The sequence below is a fragment of the Gallus gallus genome, chromosome 4 (assembly GCF_016699485.2).
Source record: "Gallus gallus isolate bGalGal1 chromosome 4, bGalGal1.mat.broiler.GRCg7b, whole genome shotgun sequence".
NCBI classification, from domain to species: domain Eukaryota; kingdom Metazoa; phylum Chordata; class Aves; order Galliformes; family Phasianidae; genus Gallus; species Gallus gallus.
Window position 1 is genome coordinate 50,742,102 of NC_052535.1, and position 17,970 is coordinate 50,760,071.

The 17,970-nt window shown below is 44.6% G+C and overlaps 1 protein-coding gene across 10 annotated transcripts in view; it reads right to left on the reverse strand.

The window, feature by feature from the left end:
- The window catches only part of EPHA5 (EPH receptor A5), a 201,431-nt gene extending 184,294 nt beyond the window's left edge, over window positions 1-17,137 (reverse strand). For all 10 annotated transcript variants that reach the window (XM_015276151.4, XM_040698733.2, XM_015276150.4 and 7 more), the window contains exons 1-2: window positions 16,939-17,137; window positions 2,828-2,892 (exon numbers count right to left, since the gene is read on the reverse strand). In XM_015276151.4, the coding sequence (XP_015131637.2) occupies window positions 2,828-2,892; window positions 16,939-17,047 (174 nt within the window). In that variant the 5' untranslated portion in view covers window positions 17,048-17,137. The remainder of the gene's footprint in view (window positions 1-2,827; window positions 2,893-16,938) is intronic.
- Window positions 17,138-17,970: the final 833 nt, after the last annotated feature.

Consider the following 17,970-nt stretch of genomic DNA (forward strand, 5'->3'; position numbering starts at 1 on the left):
TCCAAAGATAACCTGGTGCATGCTATTTTGCAGCAAACCAAGGTCTTCTGATCATACAGGGACTAAAGCAGCTGAGGTGCTTTATTTGGAATTACAGCTACAAAGCAGAAGTAGTTTGAAGCCTAATTTGTCTCCAGATTGGCCAGTCAGTCTCCTTCCCCCATTGCTCCCTTCATTTCCCAAGGTAGAGTGCGTTTTTTTCCATTGTGTTCAGCAAAAATGAGGTGAGCAGCAGGCTAAATGAGTGCAGCTTGATCTCTCTGGAGCGTGGAAGGAAAGACTTACAGCTTCAATACACAAAGCCACCATGGTACACATCTGAAACAAATCTAGAATATGACACTTACCACAAAGAATCTGCCAGAAGCAAGTTCTTTTCATATGACTGAACCTCTTACCCCACTGTTCTCTTTTGTAGTCTTTTTTTTTTTTCTTCTTCCAAGAATAAACACAGAAGTTCTCAAAACTTCTCCCCTTAAGCCTTGTGATGCACTTACGACTTCTCCCGGGCACTCCTACAAAACTACAAAGTCTAAATTGCTTACTTTCTTTGCATGACGAACTCTGCTGTCAATAATCTCCTAGCAGATGCGGTTCTAAGAAAAACACTAATTTCCTTAAGATTCATAATAAAAATCAAGTGGAGGATTATCAAAACAGAGTTGAAGGTTGCTTCGAAATGTAACATATCTGTAGTTGGAACTACATCATCACTGAAATTGTTACCAAACAGTTTAAGTTACTACACTTACATACATACAACACATACAGTTACATACTGTCAGATTTCTGCTCCTTTCCTTGACTGGAAGCTGTGCAGACATTTCAAATATTGCTAGATGTCCTGAGAAAAAATATACCTCAAGCAAACAAGCAAACAAACAAACTTGCCTACATTATCTCTAAACTATCTACCTTTTTGCAAATTCAAATAGTGAAGTAAAACTTAAAATATTTACACAAGGTAGACCTTAAATGTATACATATAAATGTATATATTTCTAAATCAAGCCTATATGAGTATGACTGCAGAACAGCTGACTGAGAGCAGATAAAGGGGTTAAAGAATTAGGTCTGGAAAGCCCTTTTTTTCCTCCAGTATTTATAAAACATGGCAAGTATATTAGGCCAAAGGAGACAACTGGGCTAAGCTCATGGATTTTTATGGTCCCATGAAAACAAAGAAGATTAACAAGAGATTTCTGAAAATTCAAAAACTGACTGTCTGATTCATTTATTATTTGCATTAGTTAAATCAAGGAAAAAAATCTCCCAATTGAGGCAGTAACCATTAACTTGGCATTCATGAGTGCACTTCCAGGTGCTGGTCGGAACCTCAGCTTGTAAATATAAAAAAGTTTCTCTAAATAATGAAAAAGCAATTGAGCCTTATACATAGAATATTTAGCTTTTCATTTACTCATCTACACATATAGATCTGGATATATTCTGAACACTTCAGGCTTAGTTATTTCTCTACTGACATTCCTGCAAGGACATGAGATTATACAGCCACTGCTTTATAGCCTAGGGAGAATACTGACAGATGCGCAGAAGGGAAACAGTGGACATTAAGAAGTAGACATCAGAATCTTTGTAGTTTGACATAGCACCAACATGAGGCTCTGCCTGCACATCTGGAACTAGTTATTCTGATGCCCACATATGCAAGGGGAGCAAGTTCAGTTCTCATCTTTAAATCAAGAGAAAAAAATATATTGCTATCGACTTGGACAACAACGTGATGTAGCTGAACTGGCTTCAGGATGAACTAAGCTCCCCATGTGCTTTTACATTTCTCCCATAACCAGGGCCTGGAAGCACGTAACTTGTCTTAGTGAGGCTGACATTTCTACTACCTTTTATCTGCACAAAATACAGAAAGCCAGACTGTAATTCAGTCTATATTATTTATGCACAGGGTTGGCTACACTATACAAACATTGCCACCATGTTTTATGGCAGTCGAACTGGAGTGCAAGACAATTCTGCAGCCCATTTCACCTGGTATCTAAAACTCTGGAATACCACATTCCTGAAAGCTGCTTTATCAGAGAGCACAGCTATGCAGCATTTCTATCTCAGGAAACATCAGACATTGCTTCTGTATCCCAGGAATTGACAGGAATACGCAACAGCGTGCAAGACTATCAAAGTTCTCTGTTATAGCACAGCATCAAGGGTGCTACAGCCAAACCAATTCTTGTGAATTCTGGTCATACGATTCAGTCAGGCCAAGTGGACACATTGATGAGTCTTAACATACCCAGACTCCATAACTATTTCTGGTATTAAATTAGGAAGCCAGGCTCCTTCAGCCCTCAGAACAGTTACTGGAAGGAACGTAGACTCTTCAAGTTGCTTAAAACTCACCTCCTGTTCCAGAGTTATCAGCTGCCAAAATTTTATCTGGAGCCTGAACAGCCCTCTTCATTTAAAGTTAACAGTAATGTTCCAAACCCTGTGTTTTAAAAGAAAATTTGCAGAAAACTGCTGTACATTTACCCCACATGCTCAAGTAAAGAACCAGAATTCATCGCTTAAGTTTATATAATCTCGTGGTTTTGTTGGTGAGGAGATGAGCGAGGGGATTAACTCACTTTTTCTTTTTTTCTTAAAATATTTGTGGCTGGATCTACTGCATAAATAAATCAATCCCCCAGCTACACAGCTCCATTTTTCCAGTCCCAGCACGTTGTTTTATGTATTTTTCCTTCCACTGCAGACAAATCACTCCAGGGAGTTTTTAAACCCAGTAGTCTACTTTCCGAATGGAAACGATTAGTGTAATTTGTGAGTGCAAAAGCAAACAACAACAGAGACTTACCCCATTTTTTGGGTAGGCTATCCATCCTAGATCCCCCATTACTGTGCGTGAGTCCAGTAAATTCACTGAAAGTAAGAAAAAAACTGGTAAGGTGTATGTATTATAAATTTCAGTAAATATTTCATGATTTGGGTGGCTATGGCAAATAGGCTGTTTATAATTAACCAAGGAAGCTGTGTTTTTGTAAGACAAAACAACAGTGCAGTAACTCCTCTAACAATGAGGTCGTACCCTTTGAGATCTGCAACTGGAAGTTGCACATGCTCTAAATTTCTACAAGGTCCAGACTCTTGCTTTAAGTTCTTTGGGTTTAAGTTCTTTCTGGGAGGGAAGTAACTACATATACTCTGTATAAGGCATACAGCAGATACACATGTATTTCTTCTACGGTGGTACAGTCCTTAGCATAACCAAGCCTTTAAGACAAACACAAAACAAGAAACAACATGCAGAGTACCCTGGTTATCACGGACTCAAGTTTTGAAGTACTTTACATGGAAGTAAGACAGTATTATAGTTATCAGGAATCTATTCTTTTCTCCCCCTTGCATGTTGTTCCAACATGACAGTTTCATTAAAACACATCCAAGGGATTGTCCCTCCCTCCTCCCCCAAAATACAGTGGTTCTGTTAAGTCAAAAGCAATTAACAAACAACTTACAATAAAGAACAATAAAAATTACCCTCAAGCTTATAATATTTCCCCTCATATTTCCTGAAATACTGAGTACAAAGCATGAAATAATTAGAAAAATATAATATCTACACACAGTTAATTCAGCTGAGGAAAATTACAGTAGCTTTTGGTGCCAAGCTTTCCAGTGCCATCTCCTGTGCTCAGGACTTTCAGTCTCTCAAATTAAGAACTAGCCTCCCAATCAATAGCTGTTATACAGAAACTCAGTCTAAGAGGAGTCTACTTTACAAAGCACAAAAATCCTTAAAGCTCTAATTCTTGCTTTCCACAGTATATTTATCTGCATAACACAACCTCATTTTTGCACCAACGTTCATCCTAAAAAGAAACCAATTTCCCCAAGCCTTCAATTCATGGTCTCCAAAGTATGCATTGTTTAGAAATCCCACAGGAAGTCAGACTTCAAGACTTTCAGGCTGAAGATGAGCTAACCCAAGAACAAGCTGGAAACAAGAGAAGGAGGATACATGCTCAGTCCTTTAGAAACAAGCCCATTTATTTGGGTACTTAAAAATTGGTAGAGAAAAGAAATAGCATGTACATACAAGCAGAAAGAATGGGAATATCAATTCTCAACCCTGGTATTCATCTCAGGTTCATTTCTACTCGGACAGATGCACCAGAGCAAACCCAAGGCATACAGACCTCTACATCAGCACAGGTCGCCCTGCTGCAATGCACCATCAACAAAAATAAAACATTGCCAACTGATTACCTCAGACATCATAAATACAGTATTTAGAGAGTACCTGCTCTCTGTGACAAGAAATAGACTCATCAAGTTCCTGTAATTGGCATTCCACTTCAGAGTGTCTATTTTTCCCTAAAGAGTCAATGACCTGAATGTACAGAAGCACAAGAGCTTAATAGCAAACTTTATTACACATACAGAGGCACAAATAATAAAACTAGACATACATTATATTAAAATAGAAGTCATCTTCCTTTGAAATTTTAAGGAATATTAAAAAAAACGAATGAAGATTAGACAACAGATGTAGCTTGAAAAACAATGTTTTCAGTATCAATTTTGTCTTGATCATTGTATTGCGACAAAGTTTCCTCGGAATCATTGTGTTATACCAAAAGCTGTCAACTACAGTTCACTAAACACAAAAACAGCCAAAACACAACAGGTAGGGAAATTCGTCCCCAGCCCTGGCGCCAGACGCTTAAAGAAGATTCGTCTACGTGGATATCTGCAGTGTATGCAATCATTAATCCAGCATGCTATCATTAGAACACAGAGATTTTCTGCCTCATCTGGGTATTGTTTCCAAAACAGAAACCACACTTGGGTGCTCAGAATGCTACCAAATCAGAGGATGTTCACCAGAATCAAAATTGAAGGGTTTTACTGAAATATGTTCATAATAGGGAAGCAAAATTAGGTGGCTTTCAACGGCACAGCCTAAGTAAAGTAAGTGTATTGCTTTCATCCACCCTTACAGATGCCACCCAGTAATGGCCAGCTTTTGCCCTCCTGATGTGTCTTCAGGCTATCTCCTATCCCTGCTTCAGCTGAAGTCAAAGACCAGAGCCCAAGAGCTCCTAATCTTACTGCATTTTCTCACTGAGATCACAAAGGTGATGTTAAAATATTCTTCAAAATAGGACATGTAACAAACATGTCCTATATTATAGCTGTAAACCATTTCAAAAAAGAGAAACCTGCCAACAAAATGGCAGGTTACCCAAATTCCTCCTATTACAGTCACTGTAATTAAACTGTGCAGAAGAGTATATTCCTGTTGTAAAATGCAATGGATGCAAAACAAGTATTGATCTACATTGTACAACTTAATTAAAACTTGTCCCGAAGATGCTACTAATGAATGTAATTAGATGGCATGTTTGATGCCACAAAGTTCTTCATGACATGCTAATTAAGCAAAAAGCAGGAGAAGTGCTTTTACTCAAACATCAGATCATAAAAAGAACATGATAAAAATAAATATTGTATTATCCAACAATGACAATTTTTAAATTGCTGTTATTAACTTCAATTTCAAAATAATTTTCTGCATATGAAAAGATAATGCAATCCATTCAACTCTAACTCAAGTCAGTGGGAATTTTTCTATCGGCAAATCAGCCAGCAGAGCTAAATACTAAATCTCCAGTTAGAGAAAAAGACATTTCCTCTCTTTTTTCAATAGGATTCTAAACAGAGCAAAGTAAACAGGGAGGGATGATATGCACCTTTTGGCAGGCACAGTGCAGCAACCTGAAATTCATGCCAAGAGAACAAAAGCCACCAGTGGCATTAAGCTCTAGGCTGCTCTGGATGGAGACTCGAAAAGCTCCCTGCGTGACGGGGCCTTCTCAGTCACGGCGTGCCCCATGGGCCTCAGCACAGAATTGCCTTCACAGTATATCTTCTAAAATACTGCACTGTATCGATCTGCTGAGGAACGTATTCAGTTAGTAGTGGTGCTAAATTGCCTGCAAAGACGGAAATGTTTTGCTTTCAGAATCCCAGAAATTCCTACATAAACAGAAATTACACCGCTCCACCTAGACACAAGGCTTCTGCATTTTCCTCACCAGCACCCACCCAGCCATCTCCAGGAAACACATTATGGACTTGCAACACTGCCGGCACCCAAATGCATCCTGATTCCTCCCCAGAGCAGGCCGGAGCCCCGCGGCCACATCCCAGGGAGGATCCCGCGAGGTCTCAGCTGCAGGAGCGCCCGCACAGGGTGACGGTGTCGCCCTCCCCTCCTTCCCAACCCCAGCAGCAATGTCATTTTTGCTGAAATGGCTTTTGTTAAGAAACTGCAGATTGCTGAAACAGCTTTTAGGCAGATTGGCCGGGCTAGGAGAAAAACGGTGGGCAAATGGCAGGTAAAGTACATAGCTACGGCGTGTAAATTCTCTGCTAAAACAGTTTTTTCCCCAAAGAGCTGGTGCTATCCTAATGAGATGCTTTCACCACTCATCATGTGAAGCTTTTCTGCACCTGAATAAAAATAGCTCAAAGTCCCTCTGGTTTGACCCACAACAGGATTAAAAAAAGGACTACAGATCTCCTCAGGAGCAGCGGAAGCAGTTCCTCCCCATCAAACCTGTGACAACCAGCAGCAGGCATTTGGCCACTGCTGTCTAATTACCAAATGTTCTGTTGTCAGGAGGTGGTAATTTAGGAAAATCCGCAACGATGTGCTTAAGGCTCACATCCTTCAGGAGGGTCAATGTCAGCTGCTGTACAGCTCGGGTGTCCTTGGCACAGCCCAGACCCACACTCAGCAGCCCTCGGGATGCGGGGGAGCTCATCCCACGGAAGAAGGCTCTCCAGAAATTGCTAGCAACTCTGCTTACCCCATCACCTTAAGAACTTCCAAAGGAACAGAACTCATTTATTCTCACTTCCTTTCTCTTCAGCATCAGCTAGATGTGTCTCAACAAGCAAGAAACCTCAGAGCCAATAAGTACACACTTAGCACCTGTATCTTTGCCAGAGAACTTGGAAGAGCCACATACATTGATTCAAAAATGTGTTTTGCTCATCTCCACCAGCAGTGCATCCATCCCACAAGCCCTAATTATTTCTAATGCTCAGTCAAGGGGAACACAAAACCACACAGATCTATATCATCATTAACTTCCATGCCTTCAGGGTAGGATAAATGATGATTAAGTCTAAAGTCATACCACAGCCTTTTTTCCCTTTTCTTTTTTTTTTTTTTTAATACAGAATATTAGTCGAGGGAATTTGCATACACTCTTGTTCTCAGATAGACTGCTTACTACGGATGAACAATCAAGTTGGAACAAAACCAGAAGTGAACTAAACCTCTGCCCTGAACTCTAGCTGGTGAATTACTGCTGTCCTTTCACTCACGAATCTCTGGTGGGAGACTGGATCTGACTTTTCATTCAGATGTCCTCATCATGTTCATCCAATAGGCATTTAGCAGCTTCACCATGACTACGCTGGGATTGTGGCTAGAAGGAAGCATAGAAATGCCAAAGCTGATAGCATTCAACGCTGACCTAAGCCAACGCACCTGCCCACACAGCAGAGCATCACATCTGATGCAACCACCTAGTACACAGTGCTGTGTGGCAGCATCAGATGGCACAACTGAAAGCAGGGCAGTGCTATCACAATAGCACAAGGTCTGAGGTTGAAGCCACCAACTCATGACTTCAGTCACACCACCTAAGTGAGATGGCTTCTCTAGCTCTAGTCTGGAACAGGATCAGCTGAAGCAGTTTCAATTGCTCTGCTCAAGTTTCAAAAGGGAAAAGAAAGCAGCTTGAAAAACAAAAATCCCCCCACCAGCAGGATCAAACGTTGAGTGCTTCTCAACTTGCCAGGCACATGTCCTCCTGCCATTTTAGCATCCAAGGATCTACCAGAAGAACATTCATGGCTCACACAGGAATATGAAAGACTTGACTCTTATGGGCTGCAATAGTCTTTGGGCCTATAGCCTGTTACTCCTTAGATACCACACACTCTTACCACTTGAAGGCAAAGGATTTACCACATGGCGCAGCCTGATGAAGTTATTAACGAGAAATCACTCTGGAACGGGCAAAACAGTCAGGCTATCATGACCTGACAGTTTATACCACAAAGCTGTAAAGCCATATCCATCTGCTTTTATTATTTCACTGAAATACAACTAAAGCAGGAGAGAAAAATATCCTCTTTGACCAAATCAATATCCCATCACAACATGAGCAAGAGTAAAGAAACCTCCCCTTAAAGCCCGCATGAATATTTCAAAACATCACAATTTCCTAAGTAGGACATTTTTGAAGAAAAGCATTTGAAAGAAAGCGTTTTGGTTTTAAAAAACTGAAACAAAACACTGCTTTAATACATTTGTTATGAATTCCACAGGAATCTGAGCACTGTTTTCAGTAACCCAAGTCTGAACTCCCATATGAAAAGAGGTGCAAATCCAGTAAGTGCTCCTGCATCCGCAAGGCTCCTCCTGCAGCTCTTGGCCTCCTCTGCACTGTACTCCATGGGATGTAGCCATCCAACGAAAGGTCAGAGCTAAATCAAGGTAGCCCCAGCTCTGACCCAACACTCAGAGCTTGTGGGAGCAACTCCATTTAAAACAGTCGTGAGAAACTTCTCAAGGGAATATTCACACGCTATAAATTAAACATGAAGTGAAATGCTCTGTTGGATGGGGGTCAAGGTGCGTGACAAGACCTCATCAGGAGGTCTCCTGAATAGCATCTCAAGATCTCCACCAAACCTTGCACCTCCGCTCTCCTCTCTCTCCCAGCCCGAGGCAGGGGGTAGAGCTGCCAAACTCATCACCGTTAGCAAAGCTGGTTTCTCCTTATACTGCATACCTCCCTGTCCTTCCTCCTGCACGCCTGGAGTTCACAGCACACCAGGGTACATTGACTGCAGAGGACTCTTCATCATCACGAGTCAAAGTTTCGCTGCTTCATAAATCTTTGCTTGTTTTATTGCAGTATTGTTGCCATTCGTTTTCCAACTGTTTTCCCAATTCTGCCAAATATTTCCTCAAAAAGTATAAATCCAAGGCGCTCCAATGACTGACAGTCAAAAATAGTCCAAGATAGCAAAACAAATGAAAAAAATAAACTCCTGTAAGGAATCAAAGTCACTGGGGAGCAGATGTTTTGTATTAATTAGCTACACTGCTTTTGGACAAAAACAAGCAGGAAAGAACCTCAGAAATACTTCCAGCAGTGGAAAGCAGCTACAGCAGAGTGCAAGCTGTAGCAGTACCTATTATTTATAGCCCACTGGAGGAAGAAAAAAATACACTACTTAATGAACTTGCAAACTAATATTAACTGCAGATTTATATTTTATTACTTTGGCTTTGTTCTGCTGTTAGCTTTCTAATGATTCCCTTTTATAGCAAGTGCCAAAATGCTAGAATCTACATCACGGATTCATAGGTTTTGAAGGCAGATGGACAATAGCAATCGTAACAATGGCCAGAAAACATTACAGACATAATGCAAAAAACACCAGATAATTGCTGTTTGAATGTACTGTTTACAAGGAGTGTATACTGCCCTTAGTCAAAGTTATTTGGGTTAGCTGTGTTTTTTCCACAGGCACAGCACTGGCCATAGCACTCGGGACTGGGACAATAAGCTCACTTCTGCTTTACTGAACAGATAGGAAAAAAAACAAATAGGAAACCACAGCTTTTTCCCCTTATAAGGATTTGCACTGAAGGCAAGAGGCAATCATTTGCACATTTATTAACTTGACATCAAAGTACGTGGAAACTTAATTTCCAGTATGGTTCACTTTTTTTTTTTTTTTAATGGCAAACTTCTACCAAAACCACTATTTAATTTAAAAATAGATATATTTAGGGTGAAGGAAGAGAGAAAGTCAGTAAAATGTTCCCTAGCCCCACTCGTAAGACTGACTGGAAACAATACCGTACCAACACAGCAGCATCTCTCCAGACTGAGGCTGGTTGTGGCAAACAGTACTGGGGGAAATTATTAACACCTCGCTATTGGCAACCAGAAAGAAGCTTCCACTGAGAAGGCAAAACTGCCAGCAAGAATCACAGAAGTCTGAGTGGAGTAAGAAAACACCAGCACTGCCCGCAGACCCTCCAACCACTACCGAGGTCTCTGCAAGTGGCTGAAGGACAGAGCCTATTTCTTTGAGACACTACTTAAATCAAGCACCTCATTAAGCACACACAAAGTGAAGCCCTAAAATCCCAACAGATTCCCAATGCAATCAAACCACCTGCTGGCGGTGTTGAAATGAAATCTCACATTTTGCCCTAATTCAGAACATTGCCAACTACAAGCAACTTGATCTCTGCTCTGAAAACAGGTCCTCAAAGACATTGGCATCAAATTCTGTTGTGCACGTAACTAGATGCAACAAGAGGAAAGAAACTCACCAGACACATCCAGAGCTGTCAAGGCTGTCAGCTTTCACTACCAGTGGACTTGCAAGACCTCACTGTCCAGCACCAATAAAGCCTTCCTGTTGACAATAATGACTACTCTGCTGCCACTGAGTTCACTCAAGTAGAAAAAAAAGGAACTGACATAATGCTTAGATAGCATTTGGGAGCAAAAAAAAAATGTTTAAGATGATCTACTGGCTTTTCAGGGGGTTGACAGCTTATCCCTTCTATTTCAGAAGGAAGAAAGTGGAAGTTGCTAGTGGGAAGAGCAGACTGCCAACACATTTTAAGAAGACATTGTGTATGAACATTAGATGGGTAACAGAATGACTGGATTTTGGAGAAATTAATATAAAGGCCCATATGAAGCTAATTTCAACTAATTTCACTGTTTTGGCAACAAAACAGAAATTGATACAGATCCACCCAGAAACATCGTGAAATGCACATTATCGATTCTGAATAATTAATCTATTCCCAGAAGTTTCTCTGTCCCTTAGAGAATTACGAAGTCCAAACCAGTTGCTCCAAATCCTTCCTTACAGTAAATGACTCGAATCAGAGAACCAAGGAGCAGATATATCTGCAAAACGCTTCAAGTACTGCCTGCTATGCTGCAATGAAGCAGTTGGCACAGAAGCCTGCAATTCTAAGGTCCCACTCTCTCTTCTACATGCTCTCTGGGTGACTTGGAGTAAATCCCAAGGGATTTTACATGCCTGAATTCCAAATAGCACATCTGAAAACACCTGCTTGCAGGTAGCTTTTAATTTCCAGAAGGAAAACCATTTCCTCTCCACAAGGTACCCTACTTGGGAGCTTGCCAGGGGAAAGAAAAGGGACAAGAACTGCCCTGTCTTTCAGGCTGACAGACCTTCTCATAGAAGTATTCCCCAACCTGCCATGACAGTACATGCTACATCACCTTCTTCAAGAGATCTCTCTCATCCAGCCAACTAATGGTCACCTGAGAAGCTCAAACTAGCCAAAGACTCCTTATATATCTCCTGCACTGCTCAAATACCAGGAAGGAGGGGAAAAAAGGTAGCATTTTCCACCACTGTCACATCCCAAGCAGGACCGTCACAGTATGTGCTGAATGCTGCAATACTTCTGGCCCAAAGCATCTTACTGCTATTTGTAAGGAGAGGAAGGCTATGACCATATGCACAGCTCAGGGCAGCCTGCCCACATCTCCTGAACCCAGAAGCCACGTGCTGCAAGGCTGTGAGTGGCAGTGTTCCTGTCCCTTCCCCATCAGCCTCCCCACAGAAGATAGGGATAATTGCTTTCTACCTCCAGGAGGATAAGCGCCTTAAACCTTCGGAGAGACTCAGATACTGCACTCACCAAAGCCAGAGCAAATACCAGAACTGAGACTGAAAGTGATAATAATAGGTCAAAAAGATGACTAAAAGGGTAATAAATCCCTACAGAGACCTAAGCTACTGAGAGCCAGTGCTCAAGTCTGTCAACATAGCCAGCCACGAGAGCTGTTGGGGCACCAAACACTCAAAATCTGTCACCTCCACATGCAGCCAGAGAGCAAGGTGAGGGAACAAGCACCATATGAACAGAGGACTATTCATCTCTCTGTTCCATTTGTCCCCCAAAATACACGGACATGTCAAATACAAAATGTATTTTCAAAGAAAAAAATGCTTCTGAATTAAAATACATAGCAACTTTACAGAGCAGATCAAAGAAAGTGACTTCAGTAAGGACTAAGCTATTTAAAAAATGGTTCATTCCGATACAATCATTAACATAGCATTTCTATGCATTTTTCTAACATTGTCTGAGTAAGGAAAAGTACCTAGTGCAAGACCACACTGGTTGAAATCAAGCCCCATAGCTCACTAACCCTTAGGGCAGTGAGAAAGATACACTTGTAGCAGGACTTACTGGACAGCTAAAAACTTACTTACAACCCCAGGTCAGAAATACCAGGGGTCTACCAGCCCACTTCCAACTGAGACCCGAAACACAGCAGGACCCAGAACTATTGCTCAGCTGCTCTCCCTCAGGTTGAGAACTCTGCATGGTGGGAACAAGGACTTCTGCAGGAACAACACAGAAATCCTGAGAACAATAAAGCATAAACCCAGCAAGACTGGAGAACATCATGTAATAAGTTGTTCTTGCTTTCCGATTTCTGAAGCAACTCACGAAATCCCACTTTCCCTCCCATTGTTTGCTGCAAAATGTTTATTTCTGTATTTACTACAAAGAATAAACACATCTTTATTGGTGAGATTTGGTTTCCTTATTTCACAGCAACAGAAGAGCAGATAAGGAGATGGATGAGGAACGTTGTGGTGGGGCCGAAACATGAGGTAACCGTGGGAGTGGGAAGGGAGGGGGCAGAAACTGCTAGATGAGCCCACTGGCTGTTCCTGCTCCCCCATGGTACCTGTCAGTTTATCCACCTGTAAATTGATCTGCAAATAGCTGCTTTATGCCTCAAATAATGGTGTCGACATTTATGATGAGGTAAGCTGACGGCCTGTCAGCGGTCCTGCTTAAGATAGTTTGCCAGTTTTCCACTATTTATTACAATTTTTAAAATACACCTCAAAAGCAAACAAGTATTGCACTGTAGTCAATTTTACTTATTGCTTATTTCCTTTTTTTATTATTATTAAATAAAACATGTGTCATTAGGCAGCAATGCTTTTAGTCATATACTTGAAAGTGCTGCGTTTCAAATGCCGTTTTACTGTCAAAAGGATAGCAGTTTCCATTATAAAATCATGACTGAGTCATTCTAAACCTCTTGAAAAGCCATCCATCACGTCAGACTGATCCCAAAAAGACCATTAGACACGAGTTGTCCCTCCTCATTCCAGTAATTCCACCGCAGTAAATTTTAAAGTTAATGGGATCGCTCCTACAACTAAAACAAACGTACAGCACCGAGGCTACGCAGCGCTGTATCAGAAAGCATGCGGGGAACTGCTCCAATACACAAAAAGAATAAATTCCTCTCAGAACTGTGCTGAGCACAGCGCCACGTGCCCAGGATTGCCCCTTCTGCACACACAACGTGCGCGACCCGCATCTACAGAACCGCAAACAATGCAACAGCCGCGTGAACGGGCAACAGATGAAGTTATTAAGAGCAACAGAAGCAAAGCAAAAAAGTTCTCATACCTATTTTTACCCAAAGCATTCGACTGATAGAAATGGATTAGAAATCTGAGAGGGTTTTCACACCTGCTTCTGCAAAACGCAGGAAAAACTCGTTGAAAAAGGACTGCATTCAGTGGTTAATGATAAACACTGTGATGTTATACCTAAATATTCACTTATCCAGTGCTCCACGACAGAAATTATACGTCAGAACGGAGCAAAACACACTCAAGTCAACGCATTTAGAACAGGTAGGCTCATTCCAGGCTCTGTCAGGAATAATCTGCAAATTACCACCTTCCGGTATTTTTGCCTCTATCAGACCCGCCCCTTTAATTGCACTCACTTATTCATTTATTCAAATTAAAAATGATACATCAAGAGAAACCGTGCTTCAGAAATCCCCACGAGAATTCAGAAGAGGAGGATCAAATGCGGGAGTTTAGGACTAGAAGGCTGTTCTTTAGCTTCAATGCCTAAAACCAGTGCAACACACACCACAAAGTCAGAGGCGCTCTGCCCTTCTCACCTTCTCTCTAAGTCAACCTCATTACTTGAAACAGCGCCTCTTCTCGCCCGCTTTAACTACCCCACTGTGATAGCACCTCCTCCTCTGCTCTCCCTTATGCAGAAAAGCCCTTGAAGAGAAACACGCCTTCTACTTAAGGACAATTATGCTTGGAAGTTGTCGAGTTACTTTGTTACAAGCACTCAGAAGATCCCACGTACTCCGTTCTTGTGGGACGTTGCCCACGTGGCGCATTTCGAGGTCGTGTGGGTGAAGACCCGCAAAGCAAGGCGAGCCCGCAGCCCACGTGCAACAAACCATGCCGAAGTTTGGGGTGAGGGAGGCGCGGGGTGCACGTCTCCAGATAGTTCCTTTGTTTGTTCCATACTTCACATCAATCCCTTATAAAAGCCACTTCCCAAGCCCAAGCACCACCAACAGAACGATTCAAAACATGCATTTCTAAACTAAAGGAGGCGCAGGGAACCCAACTGTCCATTGCAGGGCCGCTGCTGGTGCCTGGGACGGGTCACGGTTGCTGCCGGTGGGAAAAAAAAAGAGAGACTCAGTCCACACAGCAAATCTATTCAGGTTCACACACACAGTTGCTTCAAAACTGCAAGGCTACCGTCAATATATAATCCAAATAATTACAGTATCAACAACGCTTCCCCCCCTCCCGGGCTGAAGCAATGCGTTCCTGATTGCTATCACAATACACGAATGTGTTTTATTTCTGTGGAAGGCGCTACGTTCATTCGAGCACAATGGTAACTTGAGGGCAGCAGCTCCCTACACATTTTCATTTCACAAGCAGTGCATCTGAAAGCAGTCAGCTACTTGCGAAATGCTGGCTTTTCCAAATTACATGTAATATTTTCGCAGTACTCTTTGGAATATTTGCATTGTGACAGGTTTCTGGATTTGTAAAAGCAGTCAAAGGGAGGAGGGAAACCTCTAATTGTAATGAAGGAGTTCTGTTAGCAGCTAAACAATAGCCGGGATGTGAAATAGCGTTGAGCCCTCATCCTTCACAGCACGCCTGGCTTTTAATACACAGTTTGAGAAAAAAAGCAACCAAAATAAAAATTGGTTTTATTTCTCCTTCAGAGGAAAACATGGCAGAAATTTAATTCAGTTTCCCCAATGTTTACTCTGTAACCTACAACTGGAGATACCTAATGGACATTTACAATACTTCCACACACGGAAAAACGTCAGGAGCTGCTGAAACTCGGCTGCACTTTCCAAAAGCTATTTTCAGCCTATGGATCCCAAACAACTCATTCCTTCCTCCCTCCAAATTTTAGCATAGATTATTAAAGCGCTTTCCCCGCAGTCTCTGTCCGCCAGAGGGTAAGACAGGAACTCGGGCACGAGGAGTTGCCAACTGCACATATCTCGTCCTACAATGCCACCGTGCATTACGGTAAGCTTCTGAGAAACAAGAAATGTCATGGAGTTTGTGAAAATAGCAATTACGTAGCTGCACAAAGGATGGCAAATGCTCATACATGTTACATACCAGTACCGATAGCTGTTTTTTTAACCATGCTGAGCAGAACGAGGGATATAACAGCAAGACTCACGAAAACCAACGCAAACAACTTCAGAAAACATTCTCGGCTCTGAGACGGCCACCTCTACCCCAGCAAAGGCAAAGCTCCCCACCAGCTGGGCATGACAGCCAGTCCCAGGGGAGGGGCTCTCTGCAGAACCCGTAAGCAGCCAAACGCAACTTTTCAAACCCAAATCGACCTCGAGCGTGAGCGGCTCCGGCCAGGCAGGTGAGCCCTTCCCAAGGAGCGGGGCTGCTCGGCAGCAGTCGGCTGACAGCGGCCGGAGCAGCGCGGGGCCGCAGGACGGGGCCCACCGCTGTCCCACACGGGGAGAGCCAAAGCCGTTTCCAGAATGCCCGAAGCAACGCATATCCTGGATGCTAAACACAGAACCACTAAGGCTGGAAAAAGCCTCTAAGATCATCCAGCCCGACCACAGACCCATCCCACCGTGCCCACTGACCGCGTCCGTCAGTGCCACATCTCTACAGCTCTTAACACCTCCGAGGACAGTGACTGCAGCACGTCCCCGGGCAGCCTGTGCCGGTGCCTCACCCCTCCCAGATTTTTCCCGATATTTAACGTGAAACACCCTCGCGCTGAAAAGAGCAGCGTTTTCCCCTCCCTCTGTACTTCTCGTTCGAGCCGCGACTGGCATCATTTGCACTCTGCCACAACAAATTACAGCTCGCCGGTCACCTCGGGCCGCGGCTCTGACACGCCGGCGATTGCTCTCCCCGCCGCCCCCCGCAGCCCTCCTCCCACCAAAGGACTTTCGCAAATGACTGCGAATCGCAGTTACTGCGCATCACAAAAGCAGCCGGCATCCCCCTCCGGGATGCTCAAGTTCCCCATCCCCTGCCTTCCCACCACGGCCTGCCTAAGGATGCCAAAAAAAAAAAAAAAAAAAAAAAACCCAAGAAAAAGGGGAAAATCAAAAAAAGCATGGGAGCACCCCGCTGGACGGGAGAGCTGAGCGTGCATTTAGCGCTGCCGGCTTCCCGGGGATTTCAGACGCCCCAAAGCAGCGCAGCCCGGCGATGCGGCGCTGCGGGCTGAGCGCGGCTGCGTTCCGAGGCACGAAGTCAGCGCGCTGCGGGGAGCGGGAGCCCCGCGGGCACCCCGAGCTGCGAGAGCTCCTCGCGCGCAGCCCGCGCACCTGTGCAACTCCCCGGCTGCACGCACACCTGTGCAAGCCGCCCGCGCCCGGCAGAACGCGTTCGCTCGCTTTCCCCGCTCGCCCCCCGTAAAACGTTACGAAAGCGAATAAAACCAGCCCGACGCAGAGCTCTGCCACCGGCCGCCCCGTCCCCGCTCACCCTCGCTGCCCGGGCTGGCCAGCAGGCTCCGGAGCGCGGCGCACAGCAGCAGGCACGTCCAGCCGGGAGCCGGCCTCCCGGCACGGCCGCCACCGCCCCGCAGCCCCATCCCGCGGCCCCTCAGCGCATGGGTCCGGACGGGGCGGGCAGGCAGCGCGCCGCGGCTCCGCTCCGCTCCCGTCCAGCCGCCGGCGCGACTGGGGAGCCGGGAGGCGGGGACGGGGGAGGCGGCCCCGTGCCGCCGCCGAGGAGACGCCCCCGACGGGGCGGACCCGCCGCTGCCGCCCCGTGCGGGAACGGAGCTCTCCGCGACGGGGGGCGCCTCGGCAGCTGGCCCGAAAATGGCGGTCCCGCGGGGTGGCTGCGGGTCCCTGAGGGGCGGCCCCGCGTTTCCCCTCAGCCTCGCGCCCCGCGCGCGCCCCCAGCCACGGTTTCGCCCTCCCCTCATCCCACGGAGTCGCGATTTCACGGCAAACCTCAGAGAAAGGGCGGTCGCCGTCCACTAAAACAAAAATACGACAGGAACAGCACAAGCCGGTGTACAACTAGGTACATCTCTGGCAGGTGGAATACCGTTTTTCAGGTATGTTCCGCCTTTCTGCAGGCAAGGCACAGTTTTGAATCCTCTGGTGAAAGTTCTGACTGCTGGTCAGGACAGGGCCCTAATTGGCACTCTTGCCTGCAGAAACAAACAAACAAACAAAACGACCGACCACCTCGATGCTCAACCCCCAAATATACCAAAACTTACTTGTTGGAGGTTTCTTCGCCCTGGAGGAGTCTGCCTCGGGAGACTGAATAACAAAACTGAGCCATGTAATGTAGTTGCACCAGCAGCAGAGATGAAGGGCGACCTTGTGGTGCCTCCTCCGTGCCGCTGCTCTGTGGGGAGGCCTTTCAGCCTCCTCAGCTCCGGATGGGGCTGACAGCCACGTTGCAGGATTGTCTAAATCGTAACACTGTAAAAGGCCATTCTGACCCTATCAATTTTACCTCGCGTTTCCCCGTTGCCAAGATTTTGGCCTGTTTGTT